Source organism: Muscardinus avellanarius (genome assembly GCF_963383645.1).
Source record: "Muscardinus avellanarius genome assembly, chromosome: 5".
Taxonomy (NCBI): domain Eukaryota; kingdom Metazoa; phylum Chordata; class Mammalia; order Rodentia; family Gliridae; genus Muscardinus; species Muscardinus avellanarius.
Genome location: NC_137790.1, coordinates 89,806,008 through 89,824,164, shown reverse-complemented (window position 1 = coordinate 89,824,164; position 18,157 = coordinate 89,806,008). Strand labels below are relative to the sequence as shown.

Here is an 18,157-nt window from a genome sequence, read left to right as displayed (position 1 = left end):
ATGACTAATACTTTAAGGAAAATTATCCTGAGTCCCAGAGAGCCCAGATGTCCCCAGTCTCTAATAAATAGTTGCCAGCTGGCCTAAACAGTAACACTAGCTCAAGCTGCATTCCTAAGAATAAGCCCAAGTACTGCAAGATGGAAGAAAGACGTAAACCTCCCTAAAAGGAAATCCCAGCCAGACATAATCCCAGCATTCAGGAGGCTGAGACTGGAGGATCACAGTTCGTGGACAGCCTCAGCTACTTAGTGAAGCCCTCCACAACTTAGTGAGACCCTGTTTCAAAATAAAGAATTAAAAAACATGGCAGGGGGTGTAGCTTGGAGGTTGAATAATGCCCCTGGGTTCCATCCCCAGACCCACAAAAAAAAAAAAAAAAGCAATCATTAGGCAAGTGGACAAAGACAAGCCAATGCCTAGGTTGAAAAAGTGGAAGAACAAGGAGGAAGCCCCCTCAGCTGTATACTAAAGGGGCAAGTTTGAGTGTGGTGGCCCCACCAACCTTGGAGTGGGGTAAGAGTCAAGGATTAATAATAGTAACGCATGGGGTTCTTCTGAAATCTTGATGGTAGAGATAAATGCATACACACACACACACACACACACACACACACACACACACACAGCCCCTGTGATTTCTCAACTTCCCCCTAGTTCTCTACTCCTTTGTCCTGAATGGGTCACAGCTCTCAAGAATATCAGAACCGTCTCAAAGAGTGGTTTATTTTCTCATAAATTAGCTGGGTCACAGTGCCCCTGAGGTGTAAGTGTTATCCTGACCATGTTTATATTTATTCTGAATGACCTGATCTAACTGGTACTTCAATATTTGCCTCCAGAGTCTATCAGACATGCCACAACGGGCAGGGTAGATGCCAATGTCCTAACAATTTGAAAGCAAGAGTGAAGAGCAGCCTATAACCCTCCAGGCCTCAGGACATGTGTAACTTTAATATCTTGGGTCTATTTTTAAACAAAACCTAAAACTCTACTCAAATTTCAGAAAAAACAAGCTGAAATCTTATTTACTGGGGGGAAAAAATTGAACTTCCCAAATTAATCAAATGTTATTTGATTGATATAAAAGAATATTAAAATTCTGTGAAATCTCTCTAAATTACTTTTCCTTAAATGATTTTTCTCTATTAAGTATTAGCATCCAGGCATGGTAGCACAAGCCTGTAATACCAGTACTTGAGAGGCTGAGACAGGAGGATAGCGGGTTCCAGGCCAGCCTCAGCAACTTAGGGAGGCCGTTTCAAAATTAAAAAAAAAAAAAAAATAGAAAACAGCCAGGCATGGTGGTACGCGCCTGTAACCCAAATACTCAGAAGGCTGAGACAGGAGGATCACAGATTTGAAGCCAGCCTGCTGTCAGCAGTGTAGTGAGACCTTGTCTCAAAATGAAATAAAAATAGGGTGAGGGAGTACAGCTCAGAGGTAGAATGTCTAAGTTTAATTCTCAGAATCGCAAACACACAAAAAGTCACTAAATGTGCAATTCTGTGTAAAGCTAGTTTATGACTGCTATTGCATATTACTTTAAAGAATCAGTTTCATCATCCTTCTAGAATTTTCTCAGTTGACCTTTATAGAAACCTAACCAATTTATGTCAGAATAAATCTCAAATTGTTTCTTTTACAAATATCTGGGATTAATCACATGCAGAGAGATTACTTAACTTTTTCTAGTCAGAGACACTGCTGGGGGTTGAGAGTAGAAAGAGGAATGAAAATGGACTCTCCTCAGAAAAATTTCACATTTATAGGTATTTGAGGCAATTTACAAATGCAAGGAATCATGAACCCTGATTCAAGTAAGTCCTCGAGGACAGGATCTATGGTTAAAAGTGGATATTTGTTCTCCACTAATAATCTATATATGTACGCTGGTTAAACATTTGTAATCAAGTTGGTATGGTAGCACATACCTGTAATCCCAGCATCTTGGGAGACTAAGACAGAAGGATTGCAGGTTTGAAACCAGCCTGAGAACTTAGACTCTCAGCAACCTAGTGAGATTGTTTCAAAAAGTAAAAGGGGGTGAGGTATATATAGCTCAGAGGTTGAATGCCCCCAGTTTAATCCCTAGCACCCCCCTACACACAATCAACATGTACATAAGACTTTTTTTTTCCCTGAGGGTCTGGGGATGGAACCCAGGGGCATTTGACCGCTGAGCTACACACCCCTGCCCTAATTTTATTCTTTTTTTTTCAAACAGGGTCTCACCAAGTTGCAGAGGGCCTCACTAAATAGCTGAGGCTGTCCGTGAACCATGATCCTCCAGTCTCAGCCTCCTGAATGCTAGGATTACAAGCATGCGCCACCATGCCTGGCTTTTGTACATATGAATTTTTATTTATTTCATAAATCACTCTGTAACTATAGAATCTTTAAATAATCACATTAATGTTTTTTGTTTGTTTGTGTTTGGGGCGAGGGGAGGCTACGCATCAAACCCAGAGGCATTTTATCTCTAAGCTACACTCCCAGACCTATTTGATTTTTTATTTAGAGATAGGATCTAAGTTAAGGAAGGCTTCACTAATTTGCTGAGGCTGTCCATAAACCTGTGATCCTCCAGTCTCAGCCTCCCAAGTACTGGGATTACAGGTGTGTACATACCACTATACCTGGGTCCTGGGTGTTATACCTAAAACAAACATATGAAGGCTCTGAAAGATGGAAAGAAAGGAATGATGTGGTCCTAAGTTCCTTGGGTTCTCTTTGGGTTCTCTCTGGGTCCCATATAATTTAGATTGGGCTCTGCAGAAGTGTGTAACCTGAATAATGAGTGCCGACAAATATGTCCATCCCTACCTTGTCCCAAATGCTCTCTCTAGCCAAAGACCAAGAAAGAACAGCCTAGCAAGACAGAACTCTGAGACAATAAGTACTAGAAAGAACTATGACACGCCCCCCCTCAGAGAGAGGATGGGTGGAGCACCTGGCCTCCCACCCTGGCTGGACTGTAATGAGCCATCGCAGGGTCCTTACTGGGGTGCTGTCAATGGGAAGAAGTCAAAGGCACCCTTGTTCCTCCAGCCAGCCTGTGAAGGAGCCTGTCCTCCACCCCTGCTCTGCAGCAACAAAGCCCCTGTCCCTCAAGTAGCAAAGAAAGCTGAGTAGGGACCTGGACTTCCAACTCCACCGAGCAGTAATGAGTCAGAGCAGGAGTACCAGAGGCCTGCTTAAACTGTAGATTCAAATAGATGCAAAGTCTTATAATATCCAAAGTCTCCAGGTTTCTTGCTGGACCTGGTAGCGTGCCCTTATAATCTCAAGAGTTGGGAGGCCGAGACAAGAGCACAGGTTCAAAGCCAGTCTCAGCTCCTTAGTGAGGCCCTTTGCAACTTAGACTCTGTTTCGAAATGAAGAATTATAAAAAAAAAATCTAGGTTTCAACTGAAGATCACTTATCATATCTACCAGGAAGCCAAAAACCTCATCCTGGATGAGAGAGCAATTAAGATACTAACAACAAGAGGACACAAGTGTTAGAAATACCTGACAAGCATTTTAAAGCAGCCACTGTAAAAATGTTTCAATGAGCAATTACAAACATGCTGGCAACAAAAATATAGTAAACAAGAAGGCTCAAAGAAGATATCAAGGACAATGTAAACTTTAGAGCTGAAAGCCTGAGACAGAACTACACAATTATCTCAGAATAAATTTAAAAAGTAAATCAGAAGATTCTAAATTAGAAATACTTACCGCACCAAGTGATGGTCCATATCTTCCTGTGGCAACTTTACATACATAACTGACAAAATTGGAAATAACACCTGAGAAATAAGTTATATTTCAACAAATTGTGTTAAATATAAAAAGTTTCCATTTTGATCTCCCACCCCACACCGACTGTCAGGTTTGTATCTGGACTACTCTAAGTGTGCCAGCATGCGTATGTAACCTGCCAATCACTTCTGAGGGTACACAGGAAGAGAAAAGCCTGATTCACCACAACTTTGAGACCGCGTCGCTGGCTTCACCTTAGTTACCATTTCCCTCTACTTAGATGCCAACAAGATTACTCAGCTTCTGCTTTTTTTGTTTTGTTTTTTGTCTTTGAGGGTCTGGGGATGGAACCCAGGGGCATTCAACCTCCAAGCTACACCCTGGTCCCCTATTTTTTGTTCTTTGTTTTTTTGTTATTTTTGGTGGTACTGGGAATGGAACGCAGGGGCTTTCTACCATGGGCTATGCTCCCAGACCTATTTTATACTTTATTTGGTAACAGGGTCTCACTAAGTTGCTGAGAGCCTAGTAGCTTGAGGCTGGCTTCGAACCTGTGCGATAATCCTGTCTCAGCCTCCCAAGCGCAGGGATTACAAGCATGCGCCATCATGCCTGGCGTTAATCTTTATTTTGAAACAGGGTCTCACTAAGTTGCACAGGGCCTCACTGAGTAGCTGACGTTGTCAGTGAACCGCGATCCTCTGGTCTCAGCCTCCCAAATGCTGGGATTACAAGTGTGAGCCACCAAGCCCAGCAGCTTCTACTTTTGAAGGACTAGATGCATATACCTTAGTATCCAACTAGCATTCACTTTGGGCCTTTTGGAAGATGCTTTTAATCTTTTTTACAAGTCTTTGTCATGAAAGGGTATTATTATCCCCCCAAAAGTGTATTCATTTCTACAATATCACACAGCTGGTAGCAGAAATAGGCTCTGAACCTGGATCTAATATCTCCAAAGTTCACTGCTCTTTCCACTAGAGCACAACTGCCATATATATGGTTTTTAAATGTAGCTACTTCAGCCTAGTACTTGGGGGGCTGAGAAAGGAAGATCACAGGTTCAAGGCCAGCCTCAACAATTTAGCAAGACTCAGTTTTACCTTTTTCTTTGTGTGGTATTGGAGATTGAACCCAAGGGCATTCTACACACACCTTTATTTTTAAAACACGGTCATAGCTAGGCATGGTGGCATATGCCTGTAATCCTAGTACTTGGGAGACAGACAGGAGGATCACGGGTTCAAGGCCAGCTTCAGCAACATAGCAAGACTGTTTCAAATTTTAAAAAAAGGGAGCTGGGCATGGTGGTGCACACTTGTAATCCCAGCATTTAGAAGGTTGAGACAGGAGGATCGCGGTTCGCAGACAGCCCCAGCTACTTAGTGAGGCCCTTTGCAACTCAGTGAGACCCTGTTTCAAAATGAAGAATAAAAAAATAGGACTGGGGGTGTAGCTCACAGGTAAAATGCCCCTAGGTTCCATCCCCAGTACTGTAAAAAAAAAAAAAAAATGGAGCTGGGGTACAGCTTGGAGGTATAAAGTCCCTGGGTTCAATCTCAAGGCCAAATAAATATATAAACAAATAAACTAAATGAAATAGAGCTGGTGGCGTAGCTCAGAGGTAGAAATCCCTGGGTTTAATCCTCAGTAAACTCACACACGCGCGCGCACACACACACACACACACAAAACTTCAAAAATAAAATTTTCTACTTGTTTTACTCAAATAAATTCTGCAGGCTGAGGATCTAACTCAGTGGATGTGCAAAGCCCTAAATCCCCAGTGCTGCAAAATAAATAATTTGCACACAAAATTAGAAATAACTTTACAAATAGAAAGGCAAGCAAAAGCTGACTGAGTGTTCACTTAACAGCAGTTAGTGACCTGGAAATGGGTGCTACCATTTCCTTGTTGAAATAGAGAAATGATGCCACCTCCAGGACCCTGCTAGGAAGTGGTTCTGTGCCAACATAAAGTCATGCAATAAGGAACACACTTTTCACTCTTTTTTTTTTGAGGTACTGGGGATGGAATCCAGAGGCATTCTACCTCTGAGCTATACCCCCAGGCCTATTTTTTATTCTTTACTTTGAAACAGGGTCTCACTGAGTTGCAGAGGGCCTAAGTAGTAGCTCAGGTGTCCTTGAGCCTCCTTTCTCAGCCTCCCAAATGCTGGAATTACAAGCATGAGCCTCCACACCGGCTCACTCTGCACTCTTGACAATCACACTGGACAACTCTGATTTAAAGCAAGCTGAACACACTAAGGGAAATGAGCCTGCTTAAGGTATTATAAAGTTCCATATGACTGAGATAGCTGTGAAGTCTAGGAGCCATTAACTATAAAACGATTAGCCTGAGCAAAAGAAACCAAGGCCCAGTAGGCTAAAAATGACATGCTCAAATTCAACTCTAACCCTCAACTCCTATTTAATCTAATTTAACATTAAGCACAACCCAATATAAAATTCATGAAGAGGAAACCTACAAAATGAGAAGCAGAAAAGGCAACAGTGCTCTAGTCTCTGGGACCCTGCTTTTTTTTTTTTTTTTTTTTTTTTTGCGGTAAGGGTGGAAACCAGAGGCATTCTACCTTCGAGCTACACCCCCAGCCCTATTTTTTTTTTTTTTTTTTTGAAACAGAGTCTCACTAAGTTTCAGAGTCCCTCACAAAGTGGCTAAGGCTGACTGCGAACCCGGATCCTCCTGTCTCAGCCTCCTGAATGCTGGGATTACAAGCGTGCACCACCACATCCAGCTTCTGCCACCCTTCTTTATATACAACTTGAGAAATACGTCCTAAGCACTTACTGTGTACAGAGTATAGCTGTAATCGTTCCCTTTGTCCCTTCCACAGATAGGTGAGAATGTTTATAATCTCAAAGGTCCTGAGATTAAAGCTTATTACCTGCAGACAGGTACACTGCCATGAACTGCTCTTGACCCAGAATGTTCACTATGCTGGAGGAAAAGCTCCACAAAACATACATATTTGCTGCCATGTGAAATACGGAGAAATGACTGAACGTTGACAGCAACATTGGAGAGCAAAGAACCTCTACAAGAGAAAGAAAGCACAGTCTGGTAATTAGGGAACACAGAGCCAACAAGAATCATATATTTTAGACTTCTGTCATTATTAAATCAAACAGGAAGCAAAAAGAGACAGTTAAAAGTTTAAATAAAAGCTACGCATGGGGCATGTGCTGGTAATCCCAGTACTGGGGAGGCTGAGACAGGAGGATCGCAGATTTGAAGACAGCCTCAGCTACTTAGTGAGGCCCTCTGCAACTTAGACACTGTTTCGAAATAAAGAATAAAAATTCGAGCTGGAAGTATAGTTCAGAGGTAGAATGCCCCTGGGTTCAATCACTAGTACCATAATAAAGAAATAAGGAATAAAAAATAGGGCTGAGGGTATAGCTTGGAGGTAGAATGCCCCTGGGTTCAATCTCCAGTACCACAAAAATAAATAATTAAATAAATACATAAATAAATAAAGTTTAAATAAGGTGGTTTAAGAAAGAATTTTTCAAAGTGGTAAAAAGCTATCTCTTTTCTATTTAGTAAGTAACTACTTAAAAGCAATAAAAGCAACTTGTCCTCAAAATTAGTTACAAAACAGAATGAGTAAATAATTTCAATTATAGATACAAAGTTGCACATAATAGTATCCTAAAAAAATAAATTGGTAGTGACTGAAGATTTTAATTCACTAAAAAATATTAATATGTTTTAGGGACCTGGGATGCAGCAAGAGGAGAAACAAAGTCCCTCTCCTAAAGGACCTAACAGTCTAGTCTCCAGATTTTGCTTGTAATTGTTGACAAGTAATTTTCTGTAGGATTTCAACTACCATAGAGCATATTTCTTTCCTATTATTTCTCAATATAAAAAATTACACAAGTTATACTTACTTGAGGCTGGATTGGATGTGAAATATTTGATCATAGTCCTCTGTAGAGAAGGTACTCTCCATAAACAGAACACAAGGACATTTGCAGCTATTATACCTACAAAATATGTACAATGTAGGAAGGTTAGAAATAAGAAAAATTTAAAGTCTGATTTAAATACTGACATGAAGATTTTTTTCCCACGATTACATAAAAGTACTTCACGCTTGGGGAGGGAATGCTGAGCTAAGGAAAGCAAATGAAATCAATGTTCTAAGCCAGGCATGGTGGCTCACACCTGAAATCCCAGCATTTGGGAGGCTGAAACAGGAGGACCCGGGTTCGTGGCCAGCCTCAGCTACTTAGTGAGGCCCTCCACAACTTAGTGAGACCCTGTTTCAAAATAAAGAATAAAAAATACAGTTGGAGGTATAGCTTGAAGGTAGAATGCCCTGGGTTCCATCCCTTGTATAGCAAAAAAAAAAAAAAAAAAAAAAAAAAAGAAAGAAATCAATCAATGTCCTAAAGTATCCAACTGCCACAGGTTAGAGGATTTCTGGAATATTGCAAATGTTCTAGGAGCTAACTTCCTTTATCCAGACCCACATTTTATTTCTTCATAATAGTTTACTCTTCTTAGTAAATAATTGGATCTATAATTAAGTTTGATAATGGCCAACCCACAAAGGTCATGTTCAGGCCAGGTATGGTGGTACACATAAAATCCAGCTACTCAGGAGGCTAAGGTAGGAGAATTCCAAGTTCAAGGCCTTAGCAATTGCCTTAGCAATTTTTTTTTTTTTTTTTTTTTTGGTGGTACTGGGGTTCCTGGAAACCCTTCTACCTCCGGGTTATACTCCCGACCTATTTTTATACTTTTTTTTTTTTAATTTGGAAACAGGGTCTCTTAAGCCAGTGAGGCTGGCTCCGAACCTACACGATCCTCCTGTCTCTGTTTCCCAAGTGCAAGGATTACAAGCGTGCACCACCACACCTGGCTAGCCTTAGCAATTAAATGAGATCCTGTATCAAAATAAAACACAAAAAGGGATAGAGATACAGCTCAGTGGTAGAGTGCCCCTGGGCTCAATCTCCACTACTGAAAAAAAAAGTAATATGCAGAATTAGATTCTTTAGTTAAAAGTAGAAAAGCTGAGGACTTCCGGGAAGATGGCGACCGAGAAAAGCGGGGCTTAAGAGCCCCGCTAACAACAAATATCCATTACCACAAAATCAGCGCCTTTCAAAGCCAGAAAACAACATCACCAGAGAAACAAAAAAAATCACCAGGCTCCAGAGAGAAAGCGGACTGAGAACAGAGCCACAGAGGATATCCTCACGCCCGAGGATGCGGCAGACGCGGCAGCAGCGCCATACTGCCGGCGAATTCACGGGACGGCCACAGCAAGCCGAGGGGAGCCGCTACGGAACAGCCAGGCGGGATTTCTCGGCGCAGAGGACATCTAAAGCTCCCAGTGTCTGAGCTCAGCACACGCTGCAGGGATTCAGAGTGGAAATCAAAACCAAGAAAAAAAAAAAAAAAAGCCAGCCCAACAGCCGAGGGCGTAGCAGCGGCGCCATATTGCCACCGGCGGGAGCAGCACAGAACTCACTACAGCTACATCTGCGTACTCAAGAACAGTGAGTCAAATTGTGGGCCACAGCGGAGAAATCCCAGTACTGTACTCACTGGAACTTGACCCAGTGGGAGAGGGGCGGTGGCAGTGATATCACACCATAGGAGAACGTGCAACCTGGCACCCCCCACGGTCTAAAGCAGCCTCTATCGACTCTCTGGGTCGGAGACTCTGTGATAAAACCCAGTAAAGGAGTAGTGGGGTCTGAGATACTACTGACTCGAGATCCAGAGCACCTTAAGTGAAGTCATAGTGACCCAAGGGAAGAACCCAGAGAAGGCACAAACTTCCGAAATCATGGGAAAGAGGAATAATACTGGAGCAATTAATGCTCACAACCCCACAACATCAGAACCCGATAAAACAGAAAATCAGAGATTTCTAGAAGATCAAATCAGGAAAATAACTGTAGAAATAATAGAGGTGCTTCGAAAAGAACTCAGAGAGAGCCAAAAAGAGATAAAGGATGCAATTAATGAAGTAAAGGCCTCAATTCAAAGCACAAACAACCGATTAGAACACATGGAGAACAGAATCTCGCTCTTAGAAGATGATCATTCCAAAAATGAACGCATAGTTTCTAATCTAGGAAAAAATATCCGACAGCAGGAATCTGATATTGAAGAAATATGGGCCCATTTTAAGAGAGCTAACCTAAGAATAATTGGAATAGAGGAGGGAAAAGAAAGTGAAACTAAAGGGATCAACAATCTCTTCAAGGAAGTAATAGCAGAAAATTTTCCAGACATAGAGCAAGAGGTCGATACGCAGGTCCAGGAAACGTATAGAACTCCCTTTAGACAGGATCGGAGAAGAGGATCCCCACGCCACATAATTGTCAAAATGACCAATGTGGAAGCCAAGCAGAGAATCTTAAAGGCAACAAAAGCAAAGGGCCAAGTGACATTCAGAGGCAAACCAATTAGAATCACTCCAGACTTCCCAAACCAAGTTATGAGAGCCAGAAGGGCTTGGAGTAACATATTCCCAATTTTGAAAGAAAACAACTTCCAGCCAAAAATTTCCTACCCAGCAAAACTTTCTATCAAATTAGATGGAGAAATAAGAAGCTTCCATGACAAACAGAAACTGAAGGAATTTATGTCTTCAAAACCAGCACTAGAGAAAATACTCAAAGAGATTAACTACAAAGAAGAAATAGGTAACACACATCAGAACTAGAGAAACAGGATTTTCCATCCAACAGACAACTAAGACTGGTTATCTGTGGAGATTCATTATTTATGTTAGTCTGTTACCTATCTCTAAAGGGTATTGTTTGCCTTTATTGTTGTTAATTTTTAGGATTTCTAGTTGGAATATTAATATACCTTCAGATATAGCATTTGGAAATATTTTATCCCATTGTATTAGTAACTCTTAACTCTGTTTACATTGTCTTTGGATATACAATATGTTTTTTATTTTTTAGGGAGTTTGTATACTCTTCTGTTGCCTGTGCCATTGAAATCATAACCAAGAAATCACTGCCAATTTCAATGTTGTGAGGTTTTATGACCCAGATTTTCTCCTAAAAGTTTATAGTCTTAAGATTTATATTTAGGTCTTTTATCTATTTTGAGTTAATACTTGTATATGGGATTAGGTAAGGGTCCAATTTTATTCTTTTCCATGTAATTATTATGTTTCAACAATATTTAGTTAAAAGATTATTATTTCCACCACCAAATGTTCGTGGAAACCTTGTCAAAAATAACTTGACAATATAGGGAAGAATTTAGCTCTAGGCTTTTATTTAACTCCAATGGTTTATATATCTGCCTTTAGAATAGTACTACACTGTTTCAATTATTGTAGCTTTATATGGTTTGAAATCAGAAAATATATATCTTCTAGCTTTGTTCTTTTTCAAGATCGATGTGGGTACCTAGAGTCCATATTCCATATTAGGATAGATTTTTTTTTCTGAAAAATAAATATATAAATATATGATAGTTTCACCTAAAAAATAGAAAAAAATAGATTCTCTGGTAAGAAAGAAAGCAAAAAGAAATATTGAAATGTTATCTTTAAGTCATCAAAAGCTTGGTATCAGACAAATGAAACTGTTATGAGAGATTATCATTTTTAATTTTGGATAAATTGCTATAATACTAGATGTCAACCACTAAGCCAAGCATAGGAGGGGGGGATAGGGAGAGAACGGGGTGGGGATCGGGTGGGGGCTGACTGGGCAATGTGTGCATGTATGTCTACAAAAGTATGTATCCCACTATGATGTATGAATACAGTGCACCAATTAAAAATAAATATGAAAAAAAAAAAAAGTAGAAAAGCTAACATCATATCTTCTCCCACAGGGATGGTACGTTTTCTCAAACTTATGGTCAACTCATGGAAACATGAACTATATAGGTAAAGGTCACTATGTGAGAAAAAATATTCATTTGATAAGAACTCAGTGATAATCTAGAAAAGATATGGAACTGCTCTGAAAATGTTTTTAGCTTTTTTTTAAAGGTTTTTTTTTTTTCTTTTTTTGTCTTTTTGGAACTGGGACTCAAACCCAGGGTGCCATACCTGCAAAGCAAGCACTTTGCCACTGAGCTATATCGCAGCACCTGAAAATGTTTTTATACTGATATTGGGAGACTCATTTTTCTCCAGAATTATGCTACTAAAACAATCACCAAGTTGACCAGGCTTACTTAATGATAGAACTCACCATTTAGCCATATTTTAGAGACAAAATTAGGTAATTCTTGAAAGCTATAAACTAAAACAACTTATTTATTTTGCAGTACTAAGGGTGGAACCCAGGGGCAGTCTACTTCCGAGCTACACTCTCAGCCCTATTTTTTATTCTTTATTTTGAAACAGGATCTCACTGAGTTGCAAAGGGCCTCACTAGGTAGCTGTAGCTCCTGTCTCAGCATCCCGAATGCTGGGATTACAAGTGTGCGCCACCATGCTCAGCTCAGAGCTCCCATTTTCTTTGGGTGCCAGCCTACTGGCTCGGAATAATTGCTAAAATTTGGGCTGTGAATTAACACCAAGATACTTGGAATAGGGAATGGCAGTGTTTAATTAGTGATGGTTTGCTATCATAGAATGTGAAAAGATGTAATAAAAAGTGTATTGTGTGAACCACAAAGTACATTTGATTCCCTTCTCCAACGCATTTTTCTAACTGTGTGAACTTATATTGTTACTGAACCTCTCTGAACTTCAGTTACTCCACCTGAAAAATGAGGATAACACTAATAGGGCTCTTACAATGATTAATAACAATACTGTCAAGGCATGGGCTCAAAGCTCTGGAGCACAGCAGTGTCTAAACTTTGGATGAACTAGGGGAGGCTCGATCTATCCTCTCAGCTTCACCTGAATCCCAATATAGTCAAATCGGCATTCTGTTGATCTAACGGGAAATCCTGGCGAGGGGCTCAAAGGTACTGTGAAAGCAAAAAACCCAAGAGAAGATACTCTCCTTGGGGGCTGTCTGAGGACCTCTACAACAGGCTTAAAAGCTTTACAAATCAGAGCAGAAAATGGGAAGTAAAAAACACAGGACAAATCTAACTCTGAAAGATTCTACCTTATGCATCTTCTTTTCCCCACAAATACCAAGAAAGCTTACAAAAACTTCTTTCTGAGCAATATGAAGTTTAGGAAGGTATTTCTGTGTAACAGGACCAAGAAAAATTCTAAAACCAGTCAGGCGTAGTGGCGCACGCTTATAATCCCAGCATTTGGGAGGCTGAAACCGTAGGATCACGGTTCGCGGCCAGCCTGAGGCCCTCCGCAACTCAGTGAGACCCTGTTTCAAAATAAATAATAAAAAATAGGGCAGGGGTGTAGCTCGGAGGTCGAATGCCCCTGGTTCCATCCCCAGACCCGCAAAACAAAACAAAACAAAACAAAACAAAAAAACCTAAAACCAAACAAATGAAAAAAGAATTAAACTCAGCTCTCTATCACATCTGTAAAAGTAATTCTCAAGGATGGATTGAACAGTCAGACACTAGGGATTCCAAACCTAACACCAGCTACAAAGAAGATTTTTCACCATGCCATGGACTCCACCTTAACAAGTAAATTATCACTATCCCTATTTTTAATTTTTTTAATATTTTAATATTTACATATATATTTTTTTTTCCTTTTTTGCAGTCCTGGGGATAGAAGCCAGGAACATTGTACCTCCAAGCAACCCCCTCAGCCCTAATTTTTATTTTGAAACAGAGTCTCACTAAGTGCTGAGGCTGGCCTCAAACCATGATCTTCCTGTCTCAGCTTCCTAAATACTGGGATTGCAAGCGTGCACCACCACACCCAGCTATCTCTATTTAAACTGTTCTTATCAAAACCCAGAATTAAAGAGAAATAAATATATATTCCTATCTGAAATTCAGGAATCAAATAAATTTGGATAAAAAACTTTGCTGCTGCTGGGTGTGGTGGCTTACGCTTGTAATCCCTGCCACTTGGGAGGTGAAGACAGGAGGATCGTGCAAGTTTGAAGCCAGCCTCACTGGCTTAAGAGACCCTGTTTCCAAATAAAAATATAAAATAGGTCTGGGAGTGTACCCCGGAGGTAGATGGGTTTCGAGGAACCCCAGTACCACCAAAAAACAAAAACAAAACTTTGCTGTCAAAACCTGCTATATCCCAAATTTTGCCATCCAAATTCAGAAGCCCAAAATATTCAGATAGCAAAGAGTCCTTTTGTAGCCAGGCATGGTGGTGCATGCTTGTAATCCCAGCATTCTGGAGGTGGAGACCGGAGGATGGCGGTTCACAGAGAGCCTCAGCTACTTAGCAAGGCCCTTCGCAACTCAGTGAGACCCTGCTTCAAAAACAAAAACAAAAAAAACCTAAAAATTAGGGCTGGGAATATAGCTCAGAGGTACAATGCCCCTGGGTTCAATCTCTGGTATCCCCCCCACCCCCCAACCACACACACAAAGAGAATCCTTTAGTAAGCAATCTTTTTTCTTTTTTGCAGGTCTGAGCATGGAACCCTGGGGCATTTGACCTCCAAGCTACACCCCCAGCCCTATTTTTTATTCTTTATTTTGAAACAGGGTCTCACTAAGTTGCGGAGGGCCTAAGTAGCTGAGGCTGTCCACAACCCAGGATCCTCCTGTCTCAGCCTCCCAAATGCTGGGATTACAAGCATGCACCACCACGCCTGGCTGTGAGCAATCTTAATAACCTACTAGAGCTTTTCTGCTGCCACAGTCTAGGTGTGAATGTTACAAAGCAAAGTGCCGATCTCACAAAGTTTCAAAACAGAACTCACTTGTGAAATTCTTTAAAAACACAAAAGAAACCGGGCGTGGTGGCATACTCTTGTAATCCCAATACTTGGGAGGCTGAGACAGAAGGATCTCCTGGATCGTGCAGGTTTGAAGCAAGCCAGCCTCAGCTATTTAGCAAGGCTCTCCGCAACTTAGACCGTTTCCATATAAAGTATAAAAAAATAGGTCTGGGAGTATAGCCCAGAGGTAGAAAGCCTCTGGGTTCCACCCCCAGTATCACCCCCCCCCCCAAAAAAAAAGTCTCTTGGATGAGCCAGGCATGGTGGCACATACCTGCAATGCCACTGCTTGGGAGGCTGAGACAGGAGGATGTAGGTTTGAGACCAGCCTAAGTAACTTAGCAAGACCCTCAGCAACATCTTAGCAATACTCTATTTCAAAATAAAAAAGGGCCAGGGGAAGCCGGGCGTGGTGGCGCACGCTTGTAATCCCAGCACTTGGGAGGCTGAGACAGGAGAAGCGCGCAGGTTCGAAGCCAGCCTCAGCTACTTAGGTTCTCAGCAACTTAGTGAGACCTTGTTTCCAAATAAAATATAAAAATCGGGTCTGGCAGTGTAGCCTGAGGGTAGAAAGCCCTTGGGTTCCATCCCCAGTACCACAAAAAAATAAAATAAAATAAAAAATAGAAAGAAAAAAAAAAGGGCCAGGGGTATAACTCGAAGATAGAAAGCTCCTGTGTTCAATCCCCTACCAAAAAGAAATGTTTCTTGGATATGTGATGTTTTGGGGGTTTTTGGTGGTACTAGGGATTGAATCCAGGGGGCATTCACCTCTGAACTATACCCTTAGTCTTATTTTATCTTTTATCTTGAAACAGATTCTCACTAATTTTAGGGCCTTGCTAAATTTCTGAGGCTGGCCTTGAAGCTGCAATCCTCCAGTCAAAAGTACTGGGATTACAGGTGATAGCAATTAGTTGTGAAATGCTTGGAAAACAATGGGAGGGGATCCAATTGTGCAACCTAAGGAAATGTGTTAAGTTTGGTTACTTTCAGAAAACAAGCAAACAAACAAACAAAAACACATTTATCTCAGTGGAAACAGATATGCTTCTATGGGAATCTTTGACGGAATTATTAAAACCATGTTAAGGCTAGATACAGGATGCCCCTGAAGAGCTCATGTGTCAACCTCAGAGTTGCTACAGTTAAGTCATGAAGGTTGTAATAAACTCATCTGGTGGTAACCTAGGCTGGTCAGATGTGGCAGAAAAAGATGGGTCCCTGGGGGTGTGGTCTTAGGGATTGTGCTTCTGTCTGAGAAGCTCCTTGCTCGTCTGTTCTCTCTGCTTTTGGCTTCCATGAAGTGAGCAGAGCCCACATGCCTTCCCTCACTCCATCTTGCTGCCACACCCTGAGATCCAAAGACACCCAGCCTCACGTGGACTGAACTCTGATCTCCAAAAGTCCATGAGTAATTAAGTTTTCCTTCTTCTAAATTGAGTTGGTCAGAATTTTTGTATTACAGCAGTAAGAATGTTGACCAAGAGAGACCACAAGGACTATTTAAAATATGTATGGCAATATACTTTGAAAAACCTCATCTGAGCATGGTGGTGCACACTTGTAATCCCAGCATCTGGGAGGCTGAGAAAGGAGGATCGCACAGGTTCGAAGCCAGCCTCAGCTACTTAGTGAGGCCCTTTGCAACTCAGTGAGCCCCTGTTTCAAAATAAAGAATAAAAAATAGGAGTGGGGATATAGCTCAGAGGTCGAATGCCCCTAGGTTCCATTCCCAGTACCGCAAAATAAATAAGTAAATAAGTAAGTAAATAAGTAGGGCTGGGGGTGAAATTCGGAATAGAATGCCCCTGGGTTCAATACCTATTATGAAAAAAAAAAAAGAAAGAAAAGAAAAATCACAATCTACTGCTTCAAGACCCCATTCAACATTCCTTTCAACTAAGTGCCTCAAAAATGTCTAAGATATTTGCTAGGTGGCATAACAAAATGGAAAATCTCATCATTGTTCTCAGGACACTTAGATTTCCCTCAAGGATGAGACACATGTAAGGCAGGTTGGTGGCATAATAAAATGACACACTATACTGAGTTCAGACAGACTACACCAAGTTCAAAAGAACACTTCCCAAAGGAAGCCATGTCAACATAAGCTTTGAGAGCCAAACTGGGTTCTAGTAAGGCAAGAAAAATTAAGGCTCCAGATAGAGGAAGCAGTCTGAAATAACATTGTTTCTCTACTTAGGTACAAGAAATCAAGAATACCAGTAAATCTGAAAAAATATATTTTGCTATTCTTTAGAAATAATTTTTTCCTACCTATATATCTGTTAAAGAATTCACAAATCCATTTTCTCAAGTTAATAAGTCCAAAAACCATTGTACAATGTTACCTTGAAGAGCCAGATTTGTCTTTCCATAAAGATTTACAAAGAACAAAAAAAGGAATCATCATGACATGCATTTCATCCTTTACATTTAAAGCTAGTCTTTTAAATAACACAGTGGAACAGGTAGAAATTGTCTTTAGAATGATCTAGCAAGCAGGTTGACTTTCAAACAATTCTTTCTCTGAAAGCCAGTTTCCTTACCTATAAAAATGGAGACAACCATTCTGTAAACAACCCTGCAAGGCAGGGGAGATGTGCATGAAGTACACTGTGTATAGAAGGTACTTTATCAATGTCTCCTTCGGCTTCTCTAATAGGGAGAGTAGTAATTACTGATGAACTATTCACAAGAAGAGATTCTACAACTGGTCATTTAGTCAGTATCATACTATATCAAAGTTAGAAAATAACTGACCCAGAATGTCTTGAAAACCTTTGTACCACTATTTTTTGTGTCCTTCTATTAACCTATTGGTACAGAGACTATGTCTTCTAAACCACTGGAGACACGTATGAAAGCCATCGCCTGTGACATACTATACCTTTTGGTTTGATCTCTTCCCTTGAATGGCTAAAACGTGTAAGCTAACACAAACCTGTCACAGTCCGCTGGCCATCACTTAGGTTATTCCACCACTTGTTAATCTAAAACAGAAGGAAAACTGCATATCATCTTTCAGGCAAGGGAAATGAAAGTCCAGAAAGAAAATGTCTATGTATAAAAGGGGATTTCACATCTTCAGAAGCAGACTCTAGGAGACATAATCAATACATGGTAGAGTGGGGAAGGCATGTTTTATAGTTAGCACACATTCTCTACACAGACCACTGACCAGACACGTTACTTCTAAACTTCAGTTTCCTGTTATACCAAATGGCACAATAGTACCTAGCAGTGCTGTTATGAGGATCAAGCTCCTAGCTGTTCACTCAGAAAAAGCAAAGAACCAAGTAATTATTCACCAAGGACCTATCTAGTTTTAAAATTCCAACTGAGGTGAGGTAGATAAATATGGTGGCACAGGCCCTGTACTCCCAGCTACTCAAAAGGAACACTGAGCCCAGGACTATGGGTATAGCCTGGGAAACACAGCAAGACCCTGTCTCAAAAAGAAAAAAAGAATAATAGAAAATTCTGAAGGCAGGCATATGGCGCAGACTTGTAATCCCAGTACTTGGGAGGCTGAGAAAGGAGGATCCATTTAAGTAATTACAATTTATGAGCATCCTGACTTTAT

The 18,157-nt window shown here is 40.7% G+C and overlaps 1 protein-coding gene across 5 annotated transcripts in view; it reads right to left on the bottom strand.

Annotated features, from left to right (window-relative positions):
• Window positions 1-18,157, bottom strand: part of PARL (presenilin associated rhomboid like) — a gene marked incomplete at both ends in the record, with an annotated part of 56,382 nt that overhangs the window by 20,821 nt on the left and 17,404 nt on the right. For 3 of the 5 annotated variants that reach the window (XM_080696386.1, XM_080696387.1, XM_080696388.1), the window contains 4 exons: window positions 3,724-3,794; window positions 6,660-6,809; window positions 7,669-7,764; window positions 17,516-17,564. In XM_080696386.1, coding sequence (XP_080552512.1) covers window positions 3,724-3,794; window positions 6,660-6,809; window positions 7,669-7,764; window positions 17,516-17,564 — 366 coding nt within the window. The remainder of the gene's footprint in view (window positions 1-3,723; window positions 3,795-6,659; window positions 6,810-7,668; window positions 7,765-17,515; window positions 17,565-18,157) is intronic. The other 2 variants (XM_080696389.1, XM_080696390.1) reach the window with 1 other exon arrangement.